Here is a 16,882-nt window from a genome sequence, read left to right on the forward strand (position 1 = left end):
GGGCTTATGGGGGGATACAAAATGAATAAAGTGTAATTAATAAAAAAAAATAAAAGATTTAAAAAAAAAAAGATGTCCTTGCTGGAAAATTTAGAACCAAAAAATTCTGTTATTAACAGAAATAGATTTCTGATGATACTTATGAGGCTCATGTCAACAATCTGCACCAAATTTTCCCTCCCCCAAAAAAGGGCAAAATAAAGGCAGCTTTCATAATGTGTCTATGCTGCTCTAAGAAATTCCGCACTCTTGTGGGGCTTCCGGAAACGGGAAGGGGATGTGTAGACATTGATGCTTATACACAATGCCACTGAAAGGGCTACTTAAAATGGCAACAAAGTCTCTGGTGGGATGGTTCAAAGTGGTAAGGTGCCTGTTTTGCAGTTGTTAGGACCTGATTTCTATCCTTGGGAACCAAACGAAAATGCTGAGCATCATCAGAACTTTATGGTAAGACCCTATTGCTGAAGAGACCACAGACTTTGGTCACATGTAGCAATCAAGATGCTTCTGGCCAGGAAGCTTCCTCCCTGCTGGCCAGCTTTCATAATACTGAAAGTGATATGCAGGTTGCTAGGGGATGAATATTCACCATCAGCCTCCCCAGGCTATGAACTTTGCAAGCTATAAGAACAACAAACTGGAAAAGATATGCTGATGGGTACAATGGTGTCACGAAGTGTTATGGGAGCAACCAATTGTTTTATTGTTGAATTTAAGTCCAGCTCCAGAGGATGAAATGCATCCCTGATAGTATTAGTCTGAGCCAGAACCCATGACTGGGAAGCTCACAGGCCAGAGGGCACAGCTACTGCTATTACTTTTCTAAAACAATACTTGGTATCAAACTGTCCTCTAAGTTGATGACTCTGTGCCCATGGATTAGTACAGCTCTGAGACCTCATCAGAGAAACATCTCCGTGAAATAAGTAATGTAAGAAACTCAGAGAAAATGGTGCTGGATGACCCAGCTATAAGTGCTACCCCTATATCATACTCCTTATCTCAGGTTCAGGGACCATCACGGAAGTGACGGTGGTACGATTGTTAAGAGCCAGAGGTCAAGGATGACCATAGCAAAATAAGGTTTTCTCGACAGGACAGGACTGATGTATGCATAAACTCTAGCAAATATGTTTGCCTCCTGAAGACTCAAACAAGATCAAGCTAGCACACATTCCAAAATGGAGTAAGGAGGGGCTTCCATGCCTCCACCCCTAGCTTAGCAGCTATTGACTATTCATGTCCACTAGAGAATGGAAGTCGGTTTCTGTTAGGAGTACAGGGCCTGGTAGGCCGACTATTCTCCAGTCACGACCTCACCCACCCCTGAATAGGCTACACATATTGGACTCAGTAAGTTATAAAATATAAATTAAAAGATGGCAAGAAATTAAAGGTGAAGAGTAGATTCCATAGGTGTTAGCGGGCAGGAGTTGGAGTAAAAATAATCAAAATATATTGTGTACATGTATAAATGTTATAGGGATTGAATAAAAAAATTATATCAGAAGGTCTTTTTTTTTTTAATGCTGAACATTTTTGTTAGTACTTGTAATCCTATTGTTGGGGAGGTGCAGACAGCAGATCTCTAGGGTTTTCCGGCCAGGCAATCTAGCCAACCAGAGAAGCTCAGGAAAGTCAAGAACCCTGATATCAAAAGAAATGAACAAATAAATGAATGGCTGGCTGAATAAACAAACAAACAAACAAACAAACAGGTGGACAGTATCCAAGGAGCACCACCAAAGGTCGACTTCTGGCCTCCGTATGGCAAAGGCATGCACATTCATTTGCAATGTGAACGTAGAAATACATGCGCACATACATACATACATACACAACAAACACTGGTGGTTAAGTCTACGTTTCATGCTCATTGTGTTTCACTAAAGTTTTCAGAAGCTAAAACTCCAGTGACATGAAAACCAATTCACTGTGCATAGATCTTTAAAGTCAGGAAAGGCCACAGGTCTGGTAACCATCTTTCATTTTGCAAATAAAGGGAGTCTAGAGGGGCAAGAAGGAGGTTTGCAGGCACCAGCTGCTGGAGCCAAAGACTTCCAGGAGCCCTAACCTGCCACCCAGAAGCTGCTGAGCTCACCCGCAGGGCCCCGCTGTGGTTTCCTTCATCTGCAACAGACTCCCCAGAAAAGATGACTCCATTATTTCAGCTCTGTGCCACCAAACACACCCAAGGCACTTCAAACCTTGGATGAGTGTGATAATAAAGAGCTGGGAAAGGATCTCTTGGAAGGAGTGGAGACTTTTTCTTACTGCCCTTGCTTTTGTACAGAACAGAAGCCCCTCCACCTTTCCTCCTTTTCCCCATCACCCATAGTCTAAATATCTAGGACATGTCCCAAGTGTCTATGCGGAAGGATCAGAGAAACAGGGTGGTTCTAGCTTGCCCCTTCCCTGTCTTCCAGGGGTTGTAAGAAGAGTTTACACTGTGGTGTCATGTGCCCTGGGCCAGTTACAGCTGTTGTCAGTGCTTATTGTAAGTGGTATTTCTGAGGAGACTAACTCCCACAATCCTGTGGGGTGTTACATGTTTAGCAAATTAAGTTGCCCAGAACTTGCAAAACAAAGAGGAAAATTAATTTTACATTTGATTCAAAGGATAATTACATTGATGGCCAGAGAAAAAAGAAAAGTGTGAATATAACCACAAAATAGAGCTTGGGAGAAAGAGGCTCTAATTAGGAAGCACAGAAAATGATGAAGGGGAGAGAGAGAGACTATTGAGAGGATTGAAAGAGACACATTGAGCAAACACTCTTCATTTCAATTGCATGTGGCTGCTGGAAGCTGGATCTCCATGTGGTGGATATTTTCTCAGGGGAGTATATATCCAGGTAAAATAGACCAGCATGTCTCAAAGTAGCTAAGTCAGAATCTTGAAACATGGAGTGGGGGGGGTCTCAGAACCAGAATTTTTATCATTATTTCATCTCATCTAGTAAACCTGAGAAGATGATGCTGCTGATGAAACCTAATTTAAGTATCTTACTATATTCAAACATACTAGACCTCAATTGCTTATCAGTGGTTCAGAACCATGACATGATAATACACATCAAGAAATTTTAGTCCAGGCATACATAAAAAAAAAAAAAACAAAAAACAAACAAACAAAAAAAAAACAACAACAAAGTGCTAGTATCATAGACTTTCATCTAGTGTAGGTAAAATTGTTCCTTTTGGATCTATGTTGATGGTTTCAATTTCTCTCAGTATCAACTCACTATTCTGTTTCATTCGTGTCTCCAAGGCCATCAATTGTAAGAGGGTTAGGTATAATTCTAAAGTCTAAGCCTGGAGAAGCAGGTTGCTTTATCCAATACTGCCCAGCCTCACGTAAACAGGATGGAATATTCTCGCTCACAGAGAAGTGCCAGATTCTTTCTAATACTGGAAAGCCTGGAAATCTAGACAGTCTTGTATGAATGTAATATTTTTAGCAGCTGCTACATCTTAAGTGCCTTGAAAATGTCATTACTGTCTTAGATCCTGGTTATTCATTAACTCCTTACTGCTACTCAGCTCAAAGTCTCCTTACAGCGCTCCATATATTTTCTATCCAAAGTCATTTAAATCTTTATGTACTTACCAAATAGGCAAGGACCATTCCACGGAAATTTTAACCATTCACGGTGCACAGATTTAAAAGTGTGCAGAGAACGTTCTCTGTGTGACGGCATGCTTGGTCACACTCCGGAAGACGCTATGCTTTCCCCATCACTCCCCAAGGGGGAGCAACAGCGAACCCCAATCAAAAGACTATACCTGGGTTTTTTCCCTACTTTATTGGGTTCTTTTTCTCAGCTTCCTACACCATACCCCTTCCAACCCCAGAACACTGGGAGGGAAGAAAGAAGGTTAGAGGAGAAAAGAGGAGTTAATATTGTTGGGCTGCTTCCTGTTGACTAGGGGTATCAGGTTCCTCGGGGCAAATTTCAACTTCCTCATCAAGAAACCACCCAGAAACCAGCAATCCAGTAAACAGCAACAAACAGCAATGGCCAGTGGCAGCATGGGCAAACAATTCGCAGCAGGAGCAGGGACAGCAGGGAAAGGAGCAGCAGGGGGACATGCAGCTGTCTCTCTTGGGGTCTGGCATTACTTAATCTCTGAAGGATCTGCCCCCTCCCCCCAAGATTTCCAAACATAGACTATCTGCAGTGGCAAAGCCATGCCCCTGGTAGAGTACAAGGCAAATCATAGTCAGCTGCTGTGGACAATCTGAAGCAGCCCCACATCCCTACACATGGGATTAAAACAAAAGCACATTCCCGTTACATTTCTGAGTTTTTAAAGACACCGAAAGTTCTCATGATGAAAGAATACGTCACTGTAACGAGAGACCAAACTGCTCTTTGTGACAGGCTAACTCTCTTCCCTCTGCTTTCTAAATACGTGACCTCCAGCAAATGGCAGTCTTCCCTATCCTTCACCTTTCTTGTCCGGCAGGTGGGCTCCCAGGTCATTGTGCCTCACTCATAGGCTCCTTGTGAAGAACTGACTTTGTCTCACAAGGAGTGCTCAGCAATACTACTCAGGTATTGCTAGCCTGCCTCCTCCTGTCTTTGGGCCAGGGATCTCACTATATAGTCCAGTCCAGGAGGCCTCCAAAATTGTCATCCTCCTGCCCCAGCCTTTCTGGTGCCAACACGACCAACTGCCTTTTAAACATTTTTTCTAGTTAAATACAAATGTATATGGGTTAAATGCTAGGTTAAGTGTTTAACTCTTTTTTTTTCTGATGGTTATCGATAAAGCTGTCTGATTTTTCACAAATATATTTCGGATTCTACTAAACTCACCACTTCATGTGATTTTTCTGCCCAAAAATTATACTAAAAAGCCACAGCAATAATGAATTTAGACATCAGAAGTTGAAAAGTATGAAATTAATTGCAGCATTTTCCTAGATGTTCATTTATACCTATATAAACTTGTATTTTTTACCTTCACATATAATGATCAATATCCAAGAATCCTAAACCATGTGTATTTTCAAAGAAAACATGCATATAATACATATAGAATTGATTTATGTGTGTGACAATTTTATTTGTTGAAGACATGTTGGAATAAATATGTTGACTATAACTGGTGTGTTGAAACGCTCTTAGGAACAGCATAGAAGACTATCTGGGGCTGCTTGAGTAGTTTGGAGCACTGGCCGCTCTTGCAGAGGACCTGGGTTTGATTTTCAGCTCCCATGTAATATAATGTTCTGTAAGCCCAGCTCCAGAGAATCTGCTACCTTCTTCTGGCCTCTGAGGGCTCTGCATATCGTGCGGTATACACTCATATATTCAGGCAAGATACAAACATAAAATAAAACCAAATCTTTAAAATATAACAAAACAATAAAAATACATTAGAAATCTGCTTAAGAAATAGTCGGTGGTGGATGGCTCTGAAGGGAGCTTACCTTGCTCCAGAGCCAGGTGTCTGAAGGAGTCCTGCAGCTCCTGGGGGACCCCACCCAGGTAGACAGGTGAGTTCAGCAGCAGAGTGTGGGCTGTAGCCTGTGAGGTGTGCTCCACGAGTTCATTCACAACAAGTGATACCCCAGAGCCTTCCTTTTGGATAATGACTGAATTCCACGTTCCACTGCAGTAGGCCAGGCCCAGCCTGACATCCACTTGTGTAAAGACAAGGCTGGAGTTTAATCTGAAGCTCAGCAGCCCGCTCTTCAGCTCCACCTGTATTTCATATTCAAGGAAGCAAAAGGCCTCATGAAAAAGCAGTAGGATGGCAGCTAAGACAAGAGCAGAAGGTCCATTTCCCAAGGAAAAGCAAGACACTTCCCCGAAAGCACCCAATAAACTGTTCCACTTTATCCTAAGTAGAGCTGAAGCGATGGATAATGAGATATTTCACAAGCTTACAATTGCCATGAAGAATGTTGTATTGAGTCAAACAAATCCATACCCAGTCATGATTACACTCCACAGCATGATATTATGAAGACACCACCTTTTTGTGTAATGTGGTTAACAGATTAAATCCTCCTATAAACGGCTGGCAAACTGAAGAAGAGAGCACTGTGAACTATGACTCCATTTTTGAGTTCTTAGAAAATGAGAAAATATGACTGCATGTATCAATTTAATTTGGGGGAAAATTTGACAAGACAATAAGAAAATGAAATGTCAAGCTTGATGAAGCTTGTTTTAAATGGTTAGTGAACTCAATTTCAAATTTGTAAGATATATTTTGATTCGGTGTTTCAGTTTTATTCTGAATCTCTAGCATAATTGCCTCTGTGTGTAGTCTTTTAGATTAATGCACCATTTTCTAATGTCAGCATATTTTACCTAAATTTTCAGTGTGAGGGAACATTCATATGTTTTCCCTCAAAATGCTGCATGATAATTATTTTACACACCATTTTTTATTTTGTTTTAGGTGTGAAATCAGCTACTATTCTACTTGAAAGCCTAATATCAGCATGTAAAATAAAATAAATTAAACCTTGATGGGAAAAGGGTATGTCCTCTCTGTCGATGTCTTTATGATATGTCCGCAGCAGACATTACCCTTCCTTCAGCTCCCTAAAATCCCACTGATGGCAGAGGAGCATCTGGGAAACTCCTGCAGCTGAGTGATGGGATATCACAGGGGCAGAGGGCAGATGACTCACTCGCTCCCTGAGAGTTGGGAAAGATTTAGAGGCACTAAGGCATAGCCCCATGGTTAAACCTCTCGTCAAGCAAGCGTGGCGACCAGACTTAGATCGCCCACCAGGTAGAATGCAGCCCTTTGTGATTCCAGCAGAGCACTCAATCCCAGCATAGGGGAGGCAAGGACAGAGCCTCCTGAGAGAAATCTGGATATCTGGACTAGCTGGATTCACAAACTTTAGTCAACAAGAGATCCTGCCTTAATAGATGCAGTGGAGAGTAACCCTACAAAGAAATTCAGCATCAAATTTGGGGCTCCATATGCACACATACACATGTGTACCCACATACATGCTCACACCCACATGTGTGAGCACCCATCCATACTTGACTGCAACACACACACACACACACACACACACACACACACCACAAGATTCAGAGTAATGTAAGATGCATGGATGGTCCTTCATGCAGGCACATGCAATCACAGAGGCCATTAGGTTTAAAAACAGGTTACAGTTCAGGTGAGACCAAGGAGGCTTCAAATATGCTGAGATGTTGGCCTGGGAAACACGGTTGCCCCACCCCATTTCTGATGTAAACATGTCTGTCTCAGAGCATCAGCAGACAGGTGAGCCTTGTCGGGGGGCAGGCTGGGCTGCCCAACTCTGTGACAAGAAGGAAAAGGCAGCAAAGGAGGCCAAGAGGGACATCACTGTGTTGTTCTGAACATTAGAAGATGAGCTAGCCCCAGCAGAGGTTACTATTGCTTATCCCATAATAGAAAGAAGCCTGCAGTGGGAAAGAGGAAGCCAGAAGCTGCTTGTGGGAAGCTCACCCACACAGCAAGAGTGTAATTGGGAACTCCAGCAGACTGCCTCAGCATCCCCACTCAGGTTCTGCTGGCTGTCGTGAGCAACTGTTTTAATGAGTTGACCTTCCCACTGTTGTTGGTTCTCTCGCTTAGAAGTCTCGGCCCACAGGATATCTTCCTCCGTTCAGACCTCACTGAAATGCTAGCTGATGGGCCTAATGGGGCTTCTCCACGTGATTTCTGCTAGAAGTTTTGAGCACATGATTTGACGGTGTAGTACCATCTGTCTCTGTCTGTTCGGCTGCCCGTCTGCGCAATTTTACCTTTACTTGCTATGTGTTCAACAAAGTCTCTCATTTAAAACTGAGGGTATATGTATAGGAGACCATCCAGCAGACTCTGCTGGTGTGTGTATGTGTATGAGTGTGTGTATATGTGTGTGTGTGTTAATTTTGAGCATGAAAAATCAAGGCTATGTGACTGCTAATTTGATTGTTTTGCATCATCCTGGAGATAAGCAGTCACCCCTGTGTGTGTAGGTAAAGCCATTTCCAGGGCTGATCGTGTGTTTAACCTCTGCCGTGGTTGAACACAGTGGGTTAAAAGAACGAAGAGAGGTTCTATTGCTTTCGCAGAGGGCCTGGATTTGATTCCTAGCACCCACGTGGTGGCACAAAAGCATCAGTTACTCTAGGTTCCGAGGATTTGTCACTCTCTTTTTTTTGTCTCCGTGAGCACCTGTACACATATGATGCTCAGACATGTGTGCAAGTGAACCACTCATGAACATACATAAAAATACACTTGACAAAATAAGAATAAGTTATTGTGAGATGGCGGTCTGGGATACACAGACTGGAGCATGTGGTCACGGGAGCGTGTTTCTGAGGGGACCCTGTGTCCCTGCCTTTCTTCCCCCAACCCCTCCCCAAGCCTTGTCCTTCTTAAGCAGAAGCTTCTGGAGTAGCTTCTGCCATCACGATGTTCTAAAAACATGCCAAGGGCTGCAGAGCGAGCCAACACAAACTTTTCCTTTTAGTTCTGTCAGGCATTTGTTGAAAGTGACACAAACACAGTGGATATAGACAGCTCTCATCTCACACATTTTTAGTGTGCAAATGGGTGAGGGTTCAGTACTTCCACCACACAAACAGCAGGCGACGAGGTTGGAGTGCCAGCAGGGGCTCGCACCAGAGGCGACACTGAGTTTAAAACGTGCAGAAAACACCAAGAGAAATGCTGCTGGAAGAGGCAGGGCATAAACACACATCGCTGGGACAGGCCAGTGATGTGGAGAAAGTAGTCAGAACTGCTGTGCTGTCTCATCAATGCTACACTCAACTTTGACAATAGCATCTGGGTGAATATTAAAGGTAAATGGAAAACTGTTATACTTTCTCGCTGCGCTTAGGGAAATTTACAAACTGCTCATATTAATCCTACCTACCATGACAGAAATGTGGAAATAACCAAGGCATTACTGATGAGAGACATATTACACAGCCCTGAAAATAGACCGCCTCGAGGAAAAAATGTGAATAACCTAGAGCTCTGTGAATAATAGAAATTCCTAAAATACAGTACATAATATTTTCATAAATCTCAAAATCTATAACACTCGCTCATAAATGTTAATCAAATTAAAATGCCTACCAACAAGAAACACAGAATTATAATTACATGTTAGCTATGGTTAGAGCTGGGAAAGCAGAAGACACACAGGATGATAACTGAGTCCTCAAATGGAATGTTCTGTTTATTAGCATACATCATACTGTGTTTTATCAGACATTGGTTGAAGTATATAAAGTCCATTTTGAAACTATATCAAAAGATAATGAAGAGGTATTTTTCATGTATCAAGAAACTAAATTGGATTCTCTTAATTTTTAACATCTGCTCTGTTTTATTCAATTCACAACATTTGTAGTACTGCCAGTTTAAAAAATTATCTTAACCCTATAAGTCATTTCCCAGGTCTGTAAAACTAAAGACTACTTGAGGAAAAACATGAAAGGAAAAAGTAAATGTTAAAAATCCCAATTGTGTCTAGTGCTAAAACACAATTCATCTCTTTCAAAGTTAGGCCTGATATTTTAAAATAAATTTAATTAAATTCATTAACATACAGCAAGAAAATCCGATCCATCTTTGTTGTGGATGAAAAGAAGCAATCCATTTAGTTGGTCAGTCTGAAACTTCAGGGAAATCTCAAAGTCCTTTGCAGCCTGAAACGCATCTGACCGAATCTTCAGGAATCCTAAAAGCGAAGAGTGTATGCACACATCAGCACACTGCAGGCACTGAAACAGTGTGGCAAGCATCTGGGAAATGCACTACCTTTGTGTAAAAATCCCACCAAAGAATAGACAAATCAGTACCATTACACCTCTCCTGCTATCTAGTGGGGGTGCGAGGTGAACTTCATCAGCCTTTGAAGAGGAAACAGATTACTTTCTCAGTCACGCACTCACAGGCATCCTCCGTGACACTTAGCCCCTCAAGGAATTGATGACAAGCTCAGAGTGCCGCCTTTATCACTACAGTCCAGATCTACACACAGTGTAAGCAAACTTATGACCAACCTACATGGAAATGGGAGGCTGACGGGAGTGTCCATTGAGGAAGTCCACATCTGCCAAGCTACGCCAGGGCCATGCCCTGTGGGGTGGGGCGTACACAGAGATGGGTGGGAAGGAAGTGACAGGAGCTGCCTCACAGTTTCCTTCAGCCTCTACAATGGTGCACGGATGGCCCTCTTCACCAGCTGCTCCTCAGAGGCCTGTGTAACTCCCTGCTGAGCTCTAAAGACAGACATGGCTCAACTATGTAATAAGGGAAATGGGGGCGGGGGCTGACTCAGCAATAAAAACCTCCTGGTAACATTTTTCACAGTAACCTGCATGCTGACACCTGATTTATACATGGGAACTGTGACACTCACATACAAACGAGAATTCTGGGGCTCGCCGGAGATGTCACCTGTAAATACGTGCCATGAATCTTAGCAGTTCTATTTTATATTCATACTTTGAAAATAAACGTATGATTCAATGCACACACTTCTGCAATATAAACTCATTAAGGTAAATTGGGTGGAGGAGGCTAAATTAGACCAGGATGTGTCTAACAAATACATTGATGTAGTTTGGCTCTTGAACATCTTCAAATCTTTCACAAGTGGGATGTGTTGGTAGACCTTTAGGAGCAACAGGGAGGCAGGAGAAGGGGGGGGGGAGGCGTGAGAAGGGGGTGTGGCCTCTCTTCTGCTCATTATCAACGAGTGGTTTCAGAAGGCCACAAGATCCCAGCAGGATGTATTCTTCCTTGTGGCTCAGAAGCCACAAGGCTGGGCTGGCACTAACACCTGGAGAAACTGAGAGCCCGAGCTACCCTTTCCATGGGGTGGGTCTCGGGTCAGGCCAGGCATTAGTTGCCTCAATCTCTGCTCTCTCTGTTCTATCTTTTTCCTTGCAGGTCTCACAAGCAGGGTGTGTTTTGGATTGAAGTTTCTGTGGGTGGGTTGATGTTCTCCTTACTCCACTAGGAGTCTTGTCTAATTAGAGGGTGTCATCATCAGTCTCCATGGCACCCCTCATATCCTCCCAGAGGCCTGTTGTGAATTGGGTCTCCAGCTTATCACAGAGATGCCCCCACCCACAGAAATCCTGACATTATTAATGATACTCTGCTGTGCTTGTAGACAGGAGCCTATCAGAGTTGTCCTCTGAGAGGCTCCACCCAGCAACAGTTCAAAACACATGCTGTCACTCAAAGCCAAACCCTGGAAGGAGTATAAGGTGTCTAGTGGAAAAGTGGGGGAAAGGCTAAAAGGACCTAGAGGTGACAAGAGCACTGCAAGAAGACCAACAGAGCCGACTAACCAGGGCCCAGAGGGGCCTGGAGAGTCTCAAGTACAGCTAAGGACCATGCATGGGCTAGACCTAGGTCCTCTACATATATGGGCCGGATGGGCAGCTCAGGCTTCATGTGGGTCTACTAGTAAGGGGAGCAGAGACTGTCTCTGACATGGACTCTGCTGCCTGCTTTTTGATCACTTCCCACTGATGGGACTCCCTCACCAGGACACTGGGGAAGAGGATGAACTCAGTCCTCATGTGGCTTGGTGAGCTGAGGTGGGTTGTTGTTGGTGGAGAGACTTTCCCTTTTCTGAGGAGTAGAGGGAGGAGAGTGGAGGGAGGGTGGGACTTGGAGGAGAGGAGGGTGGTGGCTACGCTGGGGTGCAAAGTGAATAAATAAATAATTTAATTTAGTTTAAAAACCAAACCAAACAAAGTTAACCTTTTGTCTTGGCACTCCCGGTTACTCTGTGATTCCAATAGACAGTCAATTAACTCACGCTAAGCCACCAGCTCCGCCTCACCTGCTCCCAGAAACCGAGCTCCTTGTCCTGGGGCAGCAGGGCAGCCCTCCCAGCTGTCGTACACATTGACCTGCTCCTCGGAGCTCTGCCGGTCCACAGGTCTCCAAGTCACAGAGGAGCTAGAACCCTGCGTTACGTGCACATCCTTGAGGCAGCCCACAAAGCCTCTTCGGATTATCTCTGCAAATGTGACAGGCATCAGGGAACACACAGAATTCAGTTGTTTGGAAATTCTTTTTCAGCAATCCATTTTATCTTACACTCAAAGGCAAGAAACCTGAAGCGTTTGCACCCCAAGTTCCCGAAAGTCACAATTCATGCACGTCACCCTGGTAGCCACAGGAATGCTTGCAACTCTCTGTTTGGCTCTAGCTCACCCACAGTGAATCCACAGAAACAGGTTTATGAAAAAAAATAGCATATGCTATTAGCAAGAATACTGCCTTTTGAATTAACCTAGAGTGAAACAAGGGCTAAGCATGTTCCCAGCTAGGGTTAAGCTGGGGAGAGGGCTCGGTGGCTACAGTGCCGCCCAGAGCATGAGGACCCAGGGTTAGATCCCCACCACCCACTCAAAAGGCCTTGCTAACTTTCCTCCCAGCACGGTGTGGCCAGCCCTGGTGCTCAGAGGCTATGGGTAGGTGTGGATGCCCACTGTGGGCGTCACCATTCCCTGGGTTTGGGTCCTGGACTGTGTCAGAGTGGAGAAGGTGAGCTGCATAGTAAGCAGGTACGGACTCGCCTGCTCTTGATTGTGGATGCTATCACCAGGTTCCTGCCATGGCTTCTCTGCAGTGATGGGCTCTAATATGGAACTGCATGCTAAATAAGCCCTTTCTTTCTTAAAGTTCTGTTGCTGGGGTACTTTTCTCACAGCAACAGAAATGAAACTAGGGCAACATATACTTCTACTTCTTGTGAAACTCACCAGGCCTCTTCTGGAGGATGCTGTGCCCTGGTGGCAGTCCACCCACAAAGAGTCCAGCGTAGCCTCCTGTCACTGTGCTCTCATTCAGAGAGGTCGAGGAGCCTGGGGGAGAGAAGAATTACAGGGGACTCCTCAGAGTGAAACTCACCACAGATCCTTTGCCCCCAGCTCTCCTGCTTCTGCTTTACCTCCTTGTCTATTAGATCCAGATAGGCATCAGCTGTAAGCCTACATCTTGGCTGCAGCCCCTTCCTTTCTGCCACCACACTGGCCTCCTCAAGTCTGTAACACGTAACAGAAGGAGTTCTCACATCCCGGGGCCTCTCGTCCACTGTTTCCTCGACCCTGGTCTGATGTGCACGGGTGTTTTTGACTGGAAACATATTTTTTTCTAGATATTTTCCTTTCTTGGCCCCTCATTTCTCTGCTCAAATATTATTAGAAAGTCCTTCCCCAACACTTTTATCAAGTGTTAAATTGTGACAAAGACCCCATGTCCATCAGCTATGAGGCTCCAGGGACTGGGCTAGTAACTGTCACAGGTTGTACCTAGATGCTCCTCAGCATCCTTACAGGAGATATTAGGCTGAATTTTCCCATCTCTCTGAGATTTCTATTGAGTTTGAATTCTTATAAAGACAGATAATATCTATTTATCTGATTTTTACATTCTGATAACTCTCTCCCACTTTATACTTTTATTTATTATCTTCTGTCCCCACCTCCATCTAAACCAAAACTACTATAAAGCTCTGTTTACTCTTTGCTATCTGAGTACCTAAACAATAGTAGAGCATAGTGGGAGCTCAGTAAAATCTACCTTAAATGAACCCTGAAAACTTACATCCATGGATGGAAATGTAAGACAGAGCCAGCTGGACAGAAAACCATACTCAAATGCGAACACTGGGTATGTAGGCAGAAACAGAAAAGTGTTAACTAGGCTTCTGTGCCTTGGTTTTCTCATCTTTGTATATAGATACCCTCTCTCCTTGCTGGCCTTCTGGAGGCAAAGGGGACCATCAGTGGGGTAATTGAAAGCCTCTGCAAGGTGTGGAGAATGCTCATGACACAAAGTGGCCACTGGTGACTTCCTTTCCATCTCTGCTTTACTGGAGTTCTACCTGGATAAGAAGCTGGTGGCCAGAGTTTACCAGCAGAAAGGCAAAGACCAGCTAAGAGACAGATCTCACAGGGACTAATGTGAAACCAAATGAAGAAATCTATGTGAGATTCACATGTGCAGACATACAGATGAGTGCTCTCTCTCTCTCTCTCTCCCTTTCTCTCACGTACACACACACACACACACACACAAACACACACACTCATTCACACACACACACACACACAGCTTACCTGTATAGTGCCCATCAAGAGTAATTTGGCCAAAAGCCTGATGCCTGATGGCAATGATTTCATGCCACTGTCCATCACTGTAGTGTTTGCTGTGATCATCACTTGTGGTAACTTCCACTAGTGACCCCTTAAGGGAGTGAAGGAATAAACAAACGAATGAATGAACAAATGACTGGAAAGATGAATGCTCACACTCAGATACCACTGGCACTGTATATTTTAAACAGTTCACAGATTTCAGGTGAGGATCCCAGCACAAAGTTCTTGGAGATGGAACTCAAGCCACCAGCTGCTGTCTAGTCATTGCTGTGAACGTGCTGTGTTGTGCATCTGACAACCGCAGTGAGCAAATCTGCAAAGAACTCCCCAGGCCAGAATCTCTTACAAAGGCACTTGCATTTTAGGTACCTATATTCATATTTTATTGTTCACGGAAAAATTATAAGAGGAAAAAAAGAATTTAAAACTGAGACAAACTGTGAATATTAATTCTAGGGATAAACAAGCATCAGAAAAATTAGCTTCTCCTCATGAATAATTTTATAACATGTACTCATAGAGGGGATGGAGATGCAATGTGTTAAAGTGAATAATTATTTACTGAACTTACATGTGTAGTTAAAGTTGGTATTCATTGCTTATAGTCTAAAAAACCTAACATTTATACCTCTGATAGGATAGTAATAACAGTGACAAATGAGTTCTTAGCAGATAAGTCCCAATAAATGCCATACCAAGAGGAAAGATTAACAAAAAGGCAAGAAGGATAAGGAAGCAAAGAAGAAAAAGAACAAATAGCCTAGCATGTTAGAGCCAAGTGAACACAGTTCCACTATGCAAATGAGAATAAACAGAATAAACTCCACCCCCCCCCTTAGCCAACAGTTCCTATTGTGACTAAGAAAGCAGGTCCCTCCAAACCCAAGGAAGATAAATTTAATACTGAGGTTGATTTACCTGAGAAAAATTAAATATGAAGTTAATGCAAGTTCTAACAAACTACAAGTAAGGTTGGTTTAAACAGCACGTATTTTAAAAAATAATCTTGAATCGGGCCTGAAGAGATGGCTCAGAGGTTAAGAGCACTGGCTGCTCTTGCAGAGGACCTGGGTTGGATTCTCATCATCCACATGGTAGCTCTCCAGGTCTGGGAGATTCAGGGCCCTCTTCTGGCCTGCTGCAGGACTGCACACACATGGTATACAGACACATGCAGGCAAACACCCATACACACAAAATACAAATAAATACCTTTTAAGAAAATTACCTAGAATGTTCCACCAAATTCTAACAATTCCAGTCAACAGCTTTTCATAAAGGAAAAAGAAAAACCCTAATAATTCTTTAATGTAACAGGATTACATGGGGGAGCACAAGGCTTTAACTGTAGTTTCTTACATGAAATAGTTTTGTTTCCATTTCCCTGAAGAAAGAACATATCCATTCTATACATTTAATTGGTCATTGTTGAGTCTTATAATATACTTGGCAGCACACATGGTATGTGGAATCTTATGTTACCAATGTTAAGAAGAAGAATATTAATTTCCAACAAGCACAAGTGGCTGCTTCTTTCACGGGCGGTACCCCAACTAATGCTGACAACCTGGTCAATGGGCACAAGACCATTTTCAAAGTTATCTTGAAGTTCTAGACTTTTTTCCTTTCTCTGTTTTTTTTTCCCCACATATTCCTTTATTTTCTTCAACTCTATTTCAACATTTTAATATTTTACAAACACACATTTCATTACCGTAGTTTAATAATTAAAACCAGAACTGGTGTCGTGCCCAATTAATGTGCCCTGGTAGCATGCCCATTAGTTTTTCCATTAGTGAATTCAACAATACTAATGGGATTACTAGCATGGGATGCTAATTGGGTGTGACATAAGAAACTGGCTTACTTCTGAGCATACCCTTGCTAATGATGAAATTAATGAGCATTTTATTAAACGCTGTCTCATCAAAGTGCACTTAGTTAGCGTTAAAATTGTTACAAACGGTTCTGCATTTTAAAGATCAGGTGTCTGAGGCGGGGACTCTGCACATTTTGTTTGGCAATAAGATGAAGTAGGGATAGTTCTCAACATCAGAAGCCATATTGACTGGGTGCAGAGCCAATGAGTAGCTACAGCAGAGAGTGCAGCCAGCTTGCTTTAAGTCTTAGAGCAACTTTGCACAGCATACTTGGAGGAGGATGTCAGTAGCCCCATAGCAATAGTTCTGCAGTTGGGTCAGTGGTAGACATAGGAAGCATCAGAAATAGCAAGTAAGATTCTGGACAGAACCGTTCCCAAGCTTTCTTTCCAAAGCTTCCTTGTCTGTGAAGACACAAAGTTCTATGTATTTTCTGAGAACATCCCCGAGTATAGAATACTGAAGGGACAGACTGGGTTAGCGTTGGGCAATAAAACACCATCTCATCAAGTCTCTGAGAAGTAAAGGACTAGACTATTGTAGCTATTTTAGAGATTCATGAAACTATAGAAATGAAAGTTGTAGTTGATTTTTATTTTTTACTTTTTCAAGCTTTATTTTAATTATTATTATTGTTGTTGTTTTTATAAAAAGGGGTTCTCTGTGTAGTAATCTCTGGCTGTCCTGGACTCAATTTGTATATCAGGCTGTCCTCAAACTCACAGAAATACGGCTGTGGCTGCCTCCCGAGTGCTGGTATTAAAGGCATGAGCCACCTAATTATTTAAAAGTGTGTGTGTGTGTGTGTGTGTGTGTGTGTGTGTGTGTGTGTGTGTG

At 43.1% G+C, this 16,882-nt stretch overlaps 1 protein-coding gene across 1 annotated transcript in view; it reads right to left on the minus strand.

Moving 5' to 3' along the window:
• Ush2a (usherin) overlaps positions 1 to 16,882 on the minus strand; it is a 665,632-nt gene that overhangs the window by 379,907 nt on the left and 268,843 nt on the right. Inside the window, exons 22-26 of the mRNA XM_055609194.1 lie at positions 14,127 to 14,253; positions 12,768 to 12,869; positions 11,840 to 12,019; positions 9,585 to 9,715; positions 5,444 to 5,717 (exon numbers count right to left, since the gene is read on the minus strand). Coding sequence (XP_055465169.1) covers positions 5,444 to 5,717; positions 9,585 to 9,715; positions 11,840 to 12,019; positions 12,768 to 12,869; positions 14,127 to 14,253 — 814 coding nt within the window. The remainder of the gene's footprint in view (positions 1 to 5,443; positions 5,718 to 9,584; positions 9,716 to 11,839; positions 12,020 to 12,767; positions 12,870 to 14,126; positions 14,254 to 16,882) is intronic.

The sequence above is a fragment of the Psammomys obesus genome, unplaced genomic scaffold (assembly GCF_907164565.1).
Source record: "Psammomys obesus unplaced genomic scaffold, mPsaObe1.curated_primary_1811, whole genome shotgun sequence".
Classification (NCBI taxonomy): domain Eukaryota; kingdom Metazoa; phylum Chordata; class Mammalia; order Rodentia; family Muridae; genus Psammomys; species Psammomys obesus.